Genomic DNA, 10593 nt, shown 5'->3' with positions numbered 1-10593 from the left:
CGCAACAAAGTTGCTAAAGAGAGTATTATAGTTTTGTTCACATAACGGTTGTTTGTAAGTCCTAAAACTAAAAGAGTCAGATATAGGGTTATATATACAAAAGTAATCAGGGTGATGAGTAGAGTTGAAATCCCGAAGTCTGTCTGTCCGTCCGTCCGCCTGTCCGTCTGTCCGTCCGTGCAAGCTGTAACTTGAGTAAAAATTGAGATATCATGATGAAACTTGGTACACGCATTTCTTGGCTCCACAAGAACGTTAAGTTCGAAGATGGGCAAAATCGGCCCACTGCCACGCCCACAAAATGGCGAAAACTAAAAACCTAGCAAATGTCATAACTAAGCCGTAAATAAAGATATTGAAATGAAATTTGGCACAAAGGATCGCATTAGAGAGGGGCATATTTGGAAGTACTTTTTTTTGGAAAAGTGGGCGTGGCCTCGCCCCGTACTAACTTTTTTGTACATATCTGATAAAGTACTATAGCTACCTCAACCAAACTGTATAGAGTCGTTTCCTTCAGGCATTTTCATATACAGCTCAAAAATGGAATAAATCGGATAATAACCACGCCTGAAATCTCGATTATCACTTTATCATGCGAAAGTATAAAATGTTCGGTGACACTCGAACTTAGCCCTCCCTTACTTGTTTTTTTTTTATTTTAAATATCCGAACATGTTTTTTTTATCTCGAAATTGTCCGAAACTGCTTGTAAAGTTTTAAAAAGATCGCAAAAACCGCACGTCAATTAATTTTTCGATTTCCCTCCGAAGCATCTCATACTAAAGGGTGAAAGGGACATATTAACAATTAACTGGAAGTACGCTTTAACAGCACATATTCATAGGGAAACAAAGTTGGCAATAAAATAAAAAAAAAATATTTAAGACTTACATTTGCTTTCCTCATTAAACTTTTCCAGGGAAGGTCAACAGTCACCGGAGGAATGGCATCGCCTCTACGGCAAGTGTTCCGGCAATGAGATCTATCACATTGTGCTCGGCGACAGTCGCTTCTTCGGCGAGTACGAGGGCAAAAGCTTCACTTATGCCAGCTTTCATTCACATCGAAAGTGAGTAGACGATGAATGTCAGACACACACAGACATTCGTATGATTTCTCTTTTTGCGTTTGAACTTAAAAGCTGTCGCTTGGTCAGCGACGCTGAACGTTGACGGATGGGCATGTACTAATAGCAACAATTGAAGTGAATTTAATTTAGCACTGATTGAATTTTGTGCTCTCCAACATTGGATTTTCAAATTCACTGATGGATATTCACTCACTTTTCATTTTTATTTTTTTTTTTTATTGCTTTGACGGAGTTTTTCAATTTATTTTTTTCGCATTTTTTTCCATTCTGCATTTGTCTTTCGCTCGTCAGATATGGCGTTGCATTGGTCGGTGTGCGTCCAGCTGAGCTGCCGGAATTCTACGAGGACACCATACTGCTGAATCCGGGGCCGCGGCATATCATGAAGAAGGACGACACATGCTATTATATGAGCATAACAAAGGAGGAGAATTCGGCCTTTGTTGTCAATCAAAATCAGAATCAAAATTTGGATACGCAAGCGACGACAAAGGACGGTGGTAAGTGACCTTACATATGTAGTAACTCTCTCTCACCACTTACAGACCATTGCCGTTAAGTCTCTCAGGCAGCAAGGCAAATAATAACAAGCCTGTTGTTCATCTTTGTTCGTTTCAAATTATTTTTAACTTTATTTGAAAGTCTTTAAAGCATTAGTTATATCTTATAGGCGTATGTGTGTATGCGCTTTCTTATATAATATGTTTACATTTATATATAGTGATATATAGTGGCTGTGCGTTTGTGTGTGTGTATGCACAAAGTGAGCAAAAATTGTATAACTAGTATTAAATGCTATTGAAAAATATGTTATACATATATACATTTATACATATATATGTTTAAGTACATATTACATAAAGAACTACTGAAACATTAGGGATGTCTTTACATTTTACGATTTTTCTTTAGTTTTCTTGTATACCGTTTTTCTAGCTCATATAATCTACTAAGCAAGCATTCATATCGAAAATATTAAGTACCAAGCAAATATAAGGGATGTCCTTATTTTTCAGGAGTTTTTTTTAAATTAAACTAATCATTTATGTTGGATAGTCTTGATTCGGATATTCGCTTAACACTAAAGTATTTTCTTACAAACTAGATGACTAGAAGCGGCAACCCTTAGTTTCGGAGAAGAGAAGGTCGAAACCCTTTACAAATATATATATATGTATATAAATGATCAACTTGGGGAGCCTGACGTGATCTTGGGCTATATTTTGTAGCTCGATTCAAAACAATTTAATCCTAACTGCGAATAGAATACATTTTCGAACTGAGATACAGAATAGAACCTGTCTATACACATAAACTAGCTCTTCGGTTTTTAGATATCTATCAATAGACATAGGGTTACCTCCCCCAGATGTCACTTATTCGCCGGGACCGTCACTATCGGACTGCTGTAGTAGATATCCATACAAACTAACTGATCCACATTATGTTCTAACCAAGATTTTTTTTATTTGAGATAATATATTCAAGAAACTCTACTCAGATCATTTCCAAATCCTATAGCATATTATACTATATGTATATATAAAGAAATTCATAAAAGACTATTATGTAACCTTATTTCGGCTTGAAGGTTATTTCTATCCAAACGGTAGAAAGAACTATTAAATTGTTTTCCATTGGACACATACCTCAATGAGGTTTTTTGAGGTTTCATATTTAGTCATACATATGCAGTTAAGGTGCGATTAGGCTGGTGGGCTAATGGACCAAGCATAGACCATGTTTGGATCCTTATAGAAATCAGGCTGAATGCCGTTACATAGTTCATGTGAAGACCTCATTCCTGAAGATGCCAGCGCTTGACGCGAATTGCATTAGTCTCTATGGCGTCAATAACAATATCTATAGCAGGGTCTCATACTAAATGAAGCTAATGCTTGAAGCGTTACCTTCTCGCTTTGTCAGTTAATGTCCGCCTCCAGACGGTGACCAGGGATTATTTCAATCTTTTTCCTACAGTTCCATCTATAAAAAGCCAGCAAAAACTTTGTGTATTTCTGAACTATAGCTTTACACTTGACTTTTTCAGTTCATCAATCCGGTATCCGGTCCTTGAAATGTCGACCCACAGTTCTTTTAAACCAAATTGCTGATAAGTGCTCTCAGATAGCTGTATTACAAACCGAGCAGAAAGTCGTTCGGCTGTCGGTTGTGACTGCAGCTTATGTGTGCCTTCTGTCTATCACAACATAATCGATCTGGTTGCTGTTTCGATCCGGAGACAGCCAGGTAGCCTGACGAAATTTCCTATATTAAAATCTATTGCTACAAATAACTATATTTCGAGACCCGTCGAGATCACCGCGAAGAACGCCAGGACTCGACGATAGAATATCTCTCCCAACACGAATCCCACACCAAATATGCGCTCCTTTATATGATCACTGTAGTAAGTGCCATAAGGACCTATCCGTCTCAGTGCTTGCCTCGTGCGGTGCTGTCAGACTTTACTCTTGCGAGGACGGAGCCTCTCATTCCAGTTGCATGTCTCTAGACCGTAGCTCTTGGGGGCCTTTTCAGGGAAGCAGTGGTTACGTGGCAGATTCCGAACCCAGCTCACAACCCTGGGCACTCTTTTTATTCACTTGAAATTGGAACGACAAAAATCCAAAAATTAAGGACATCCCTAATTCGCACAGCACATATGTATATACAAACATACACACATACCTTAAATTAATTGCATTATTGTTTCTATTATTTGCCTACTGGATTACTGAGTATAAAGTTAACAACAACAACAACTAACAACAATAGCTAAATAAATAACTGTTTTGGCTGCTGCAATCAAATAGTAACGCTTTCGATGTGTGTCAGTGTGTGCGTTAATTATAATTTATTCAATTTAATTTCCTTCTTTTTTGGGATTTTATGTAAGCGTTTGCCTCGGTCCATGTTTTCGTTCTGTCTTTGTTCATTTGTTTGTCCATTCGCTTACTCTGTTGTTTACTTGTCGCGGCATAAATATTTGCATTTGATTTAATAACGTCGCACAGCCATCTCAATCGCTTTGGATCGCTCACTCTCGCTCTTTCTATTTTTATATACCTCCCTCTCTCACAAGAGCTTCCCAAATTTACACTAAAACTGGTTTTAAATTCATATATATGCGTCCCGCTCTTTCAACCTCTTTCCATTTTTTCTTGCTGTCTTTTGTTAGCGCGTTCTGTTTTTTTTTTTTTTCGTTTTTTATTCGCAATATTTTAACTTTTTCGTTGTTCCATAAGTGAATTATGAAAATGTGCAAATGAAATAAATCAAAGTCGTAATTTCATTTTTTCTATTTTCCCTCGTTTTGGTCATCCATTATGCATGTTCGCCGTTGAACTGTTGGCGATGCTGTTATTTACGAAAATTAAAATAAATTGTCGCATAAATTTGATTTTGCCATAAATTCGTCAAACGTCCATTAAGTTAACTACAACGGCTCTAAAACCAGAAATATCCATTTATCCATATATTATATTATTTAGTGTGCATATTAAAAAAAAATGGCAACGTTGTCACATTTTATTTAAACGAAGTGCATTTTCAGTGAGCAAAACATTAATTGGAGGTGACTTAAATGGTTAATGCAGGTTTAATGTTCACAAAAAGTTAACCCTTGATTGACCAAATAGTGATTATTAAAGTCATTGCAACCAAGTCGGATTAGAGCAGGTCAAATATGTGTGGGGGAACCACACTCCCCATTTCTATTATATTTGACCTGCTCTAATCCGACTTGGTTGCAATGGGCATCGCAGTTTGGTCATTATGTGAAGCTAGAGATTAAAACTCGATATCTATCCCTGGAAGACAATCACCACTATTATGCAGGTTAAAAGGCATTTTCGGTTGGCGACCGATATTGAGAAGGATATTCTAATAGGCGAATTGAAAAGTACCCGGCTGATCTTATTAAAACATATATTTTTGGCAAAATTCATTTTTTTTTTATTTCGCATGGTTCCCTTCAAGAGTGATACACAGATCAATGCAACTCTTCAACTTTTTGATACCATTTTTAAAGTACGATTTGTCTTTTACTTCAAAATGGTCCTCAGGTTTGGCGATCAACTCTTCATTCGACAAAAATTTCCTTAAAAATCTAGGCATTATTTTGAGATCTGAGAACAGAAAATATACGCTGGAAAATACAGTGAATGCGGAAGCAGTTCGAAACCCAATACATGTATTTTTACCATCGTTTTCATTGACTTGTGCCACTGTGCATGTTCCTGGTGAAGCAGCACTTATATTTTCTCAAGGCGGCCGTTTTTCGTACTTCAAACATTACAGTAACGCTGTGTAATAGTCGCCATTAGTCATCCATATTTTTTTAAGGACGTCAGTAAAAATTATTCCAAGCTCATCTGAAATTACAGACGCCATAATCATGCCAACCGACTGTTGCGCTTTTCCATACTTTGGAGCGGGTTCATGTTATGCAGTTCGGATGGCTATCGATTAGACTTTGTAGTGAAATGATGGCATCATATTTCATACTTTGTCACATATCGACACAAAAACTTACCCTCATACATCTTCAAACACTGTTCAAGTGTCGTTGCTTTTGCTTAAAAGCAAAGTCGCGCGGCACCTACTTTGCACAGAGACACTTGATATTTTTAATGTGTCTGCTATCTCGAACGACTTCACTCTAAGGTTATCAAAATTATTTTGTGTACCTTTTTTTTAAGATTCCCACGGTAAAAATCACATTTGAGTTCTGCTGCATTCACCGTATTCGGGTCTCATTTCACCACGTCTTGACAACTGACAAGTTTTGAAGGTTAGGACAGAACTAAAAATCATTGAATTAATTCTAGTTTTAGCACCTAGTATACTTTGACTTCCAAAATTGATTAGCCATAAAACCATGGTGTCTAACATAGACGTAATATAAACAATATAGTTTCTTGACTCAAGTTAAACTTATTGCTTTCTCTGAACTGCATTTCATCAATCAATTGTTCAATTTCAAAACTTTCTTGCCATATATATCAATTATTCACAAGATCTGCATTTTTACTGCTATTTTTATATGGCTCTGGCAGAATGGTATAACCTAGCCCGAGGGACATGTGGTAATTCAGATTTTAGTAGCAGTATCACTACGTCAGGGAAACCATTCCACGTTCATCGTGAAATCTTATGCTAGATTCCCTAGGATATCACAACGTTTGTTCACTGGTTTTGACGAAACCGTAGGCGACTGTAGACGGTTAAGTGTATTTCTTGTTGGGAGCACACTCTTTGTCCGTACAAGAAGGCTTTCTTTAATGGCTGTGATCACCGCTTGAAAAGCGTTACAGCGGTCTGGTAGTCGACGAGGAGTCTGGTATCCAATTTTGCGGAAAAGACACTACCTCCCACAGGATCATTTACTTTGAATGCATTATATGATTAGCGCCCCGGTCCATCTCAGCTCCCTTACACTCTGCTCAGAAAGGAAGGACAATATTGGAAACCTAATTTAAGTTTAGGTATTTCGTATTCGGCCTTACAACTCCTAAATATGTATAACTTGTGAAGTACCCGTGGCGTTAGTGCTCTCTTGACCCCCACGATACTTTTACATGTGAAGTGCTGTAGCTGCTACTTTTACCCTAGCATCCATGAAAGCTCACTGCCAAAAATTTGTTCCAAGAAGCTTGACATTTTTTACATTATCCGCAGAAGTTGACTATTAGTGTTGCTGTAGTCGTTTTTCTGCTGAAAGTATAAACCAAAGACTTAACAAAATCAAAAAGATATTTCGATACTCTGAATGCCCATTTTATTTGCACTTTTAGCTCTCTTATATTTATAAGAGCTGTACTGAGGCTGAGTAAAAGGTAAGGTAAAACTTTGTTTCTTCGACTCAACACATCTTATGGATTGACCCAACTAAAACATTGGACTAGAGTTTTCATAGTTGCGGAACATGGCCTGACGAATACCGCACAGAAATCATAGAGTTTCAAAAAATCGTTGGCTCTAGGGTGCTGCTATTCACCAATAGCCAAAACGTTATTTTTTTGTTTTTTTTTTTTAATTTCTTATATTTTTTTTCTCTCTCTGGAGCTGCCCGGATCAAATTTTATTTTGAGTTTATTATCGTACTAATAGCGTAGCTCAACGAAATCCAGTAATGAGTGTTCAGCGAGCACTCATCTCATGAACTTTTATGTTTTTTGACAAACTCATTTCATAGAGTTGATGAAACGCTCAAGATTTTACCAATTTTTTTCCGTCAACTAAACTTATTTGAATTTCGGTAAGGTACTTCCTTCTAAAAAGCCAGAACTGTTAGGTCTTCGGTAGTCTTCGGCACCAAGTAAAATTTGCAAATTGCTCGTGTGTCAGTCAACTATAGTTTCCTAATTCTTTGAGGCACTCTTATCAATAGCACCATAGACTATGCACCCAGGAATTTCATAAATATATGGATATCTAGCTAACGGTTAAAATATATATAAACCATTATTTCAACGTTAATTTATTAGTAATATAAGTAAACTAAAACTAATGGCTTAGAAAATATAATACAAAAATAAAATCTAAAATAATTTGAAAACACCACACGATAACTCCACTACACCAAACCAGTAGCTCAAAGTAAACACAGATTATGTGGAGCTCATCTAGACAAAGCTGTGTATTTGTAATACAATCATACCATTGTATTTAGTTAGCACAACAACAATAAACAACAACAATACAACAATCACCACGAATAGCATCAATGTGCATATGAATGTAACAACAACAACAACAACAACCACACCGGCAACCACCATTAGTACAACAACAACATCAACATCATTGAATCGCACAGCACCGGTGCCATCGGTTTGTGTACGCGTGCCGCACAGTCCCAGCCAGGACTCGGGACGCGTCGGCGTCTTTGGCGGCGGTACACCGACTATAACCGAAAGATATCCGCCAACATATAGTGATAGTGACTTAACGACACTATTCGTGCGTGAGTGTGACACAATCAACAAGCATCACTTACATTTGTTTATATATTTTTGCTAAGAATTTCCTATTTGCAACGCCCATAAGAACCCACGCTCGTTCGTACGCTCGCTCGCTAATCCCTCAACTTCGTTTTTTGTTGCACGTTTGTTCTATACGCCACTCGCTCGCTAAATATAACGCATCTATTTAGATATGTAGAAATCTAATTTTTTAAATAATTTTTTCTCCATATCGAAGAGTCCACTATTTTTGGAATATTGTAGTTCGCCACCTCCACCACCCTGTACTATACATAAATACCCACTTAGCGCTTTTGCGACTATAATTTTTTCCTGTTTTTTTTTTATATGATAACTATATAATCGCATAGCGTTGCTTGTATGTATTTGAAATTTCCGCCCCCACCTCACTTCCAGTAGTGACCACTATCCTCTGGACATGTCCAATAGACCGCCAAATCAACCGCTAATAGAAAATAGTCCTCTTTGCAATTACCACCGACCAACAAACACCAGTTCCGTTGCCGCCTCATATCCACAAAAGCCGTTTTCCAACTCACCAGCTCACCAACCGTAAAACAACCACAACATCAAAGTTTAACAATCAACAATCAGCGACCACAACATATCCACCCTTCTGTTGACACATTTTGTCATTATTAACACTCGCACACATGCATACATACCTATGTCATACGCATGTGGTTGCATCTGCACGCGTGTACATAATTACATAACTGCGTGTATGTGTGTGTGATTTTGTATGAATCGTAATTTGTATTGCACGCTTGGGGTTTTTTGCGGACACACAAAATTATTGGTTGTAGGTGTAAATATATGTAGTTGTACTTTTGGATGTACTCCCGAACTGGTTCAATTGTAATGTGTTGCGGATCAGTTGCATTATTGTTGATTTTATAACGAACTTTCATTTCATTTCATAAAAAGTATTATTTTATACAAAATGTATAACTTTTGACTAGTACCGAACTAGTTCATTTGTAATATGTTAAGGACCAGTTGTAATATTGCTAATTTTATAACGAAATTTCATTTCCTTTTATATAAAGTGTTATTTTATCCCAAATTGACTACCTTTCGAGTAGTACCGAACTGGTTCATTTGTAATGAGTTACGGGCCAGTTGCATTACTGCCTATTTCATTTCATTTCATAAAAAGTCATATTTTATACCAAAATATACAACTTTTGAGTTGTACCGAACTGGTTCAAAATACGTCAGTCGATGTAGCACAAAACCGAAGCGTTTTTGTTGTTCGTAAGGCAACAACACTGTTGGATTACGATTGCTAAAAGTTGTGGACACAAATTTTTGAAGATATATACATATAAGTATATAGCAAACTTTTTTCGCAGGCAAAAAGGAAATGTTGTGTATCTCGTGATAGCTTTTCTGGTTAAGCAAATTTCAAGTGAACAAAATTTTATAAATAAGGCAAGGAAACGGACCTAATGCTATTAAAAAAAGAAAAAATGTTAACTTCGGTCACACTGAGATTAGACTACCCTTTCTAAATAAAGTAGTTTCCATACACAAAATTGATTTTTTGCTGGCGGTTCATATGGCAGCTTTATGATATGGGGATCCGATCTAAAACATTTATTCAAAGATTATAGCATTACTTGTAACAATGATCCATGCCGATTTCTGTGAAGATATCTTGTCAACTGAAAAATGTCTCCATATAACTACTTGACGTCGATTGTTCAGTTTGTATGATAGCTATATGCTATCGAGATCCGATCTGAACAATTTATTCGTAGATTGCATATTTTCTTTAGGCAATAACTCATGCCAAATTTCGTGAATATACATATCTCATCAAATGAAAAACTTTTCCATACAACCACTTTATTCCGATCGTTCTGCTTAGGACTTGGTTAAACCGATACAGCTCATCTAAATTAAAACGATTTAGCTTGTCCCATCCAACTATTTCGTTACTCATTTTCAGTTTTATAGACTTTCAAAAAATGTCACAAATTCATCGAAACCAGCACCAGTTCCGAACTAGTACTCTCTCGGCCCAGTACTAGTACCTCTACTAGCTAATTGCAGGCACTGAAGCGCTCATGTGAATATCGCTGCTGGCATGCGTTCTGTCGTTTGAACCGTTAATCACTGTTTCAGCGTCAACGCCTTGCCATGCGTTTTCCTGCACTTCCGTTATATGAGGTTACATGCAATTCCGCGTTGCACGTGTCAAAATGTCAATGCATAACTACTGGAATACAGAGATATACACATACACATATTCATGTTACGCTCATCAAGTTATTTTTTGCCGTACTTTGGCTCCGCACTGACCTGTGCCCGTTAGTTGATGGCAGCCTCGTCGTGTTAGCCAATAATTAAAATGTTGATTATTATTTTTAATACTCTTGCAACCAGTTGCTACAGAGTATAATAGTTTTGTTCACCTAACTGTTGTATGAGTCACTTGGAACTACTCGTCATAGATATAGTATTATATCGGGTGATTTTTTAAGAGCTTGATAACTTTTTTAAAAA

The 10593-nt window shown here is 37.0% G+C and overlaps 1 protein-coding gene across 11 annotated transcripts in view; it reads left to right on the top strand.

Annotated features, from left to right (window-relative positions):
• Window positions 1-10593, top strand: part of LOC108968785 (potassium channel subfamily T member 2) — a 580461-nt gene that overhangs the window by 530560 nt on the left and 39308 nt on the right. For all 11 annotated transcript variants that reach the window (XM_018933038.1, XM_018933037.1, XM_018933033.1 and 8 more), the window contains exons 12-13: window positions 923-1072; window positions 1385-1593. In XM_018933038.1, the coding sequence (XP_018788583.1) occupies window positions 923-1072; window positions 1385-1593 (359 nt within the window). The remainder of the gene's footprint in view (window positions 1-922; window positions 1073-1384; window positions 1594-10593) is intronic.

The sequence above is a fragment of the Bactrocera latifrons genome, unplaced genomic scaffold, assembly GCF_001853355.1.
Source record: "Bactrocera latifrons isolate USDA-ARS-PBARC rearing strain unplaced genomic scaffold, ASM185335v1 scaffold_23, whole genome shotgun sequence".
NCBI lineage: Eukaryota > Metazoa > Arthropoda > Insecta > Diptera > Tephritidae > Bactrocera > Bactrocera latifrons.
This window is presented reverse-complemented; position numbering and strand designations above follow the sequence as displayed.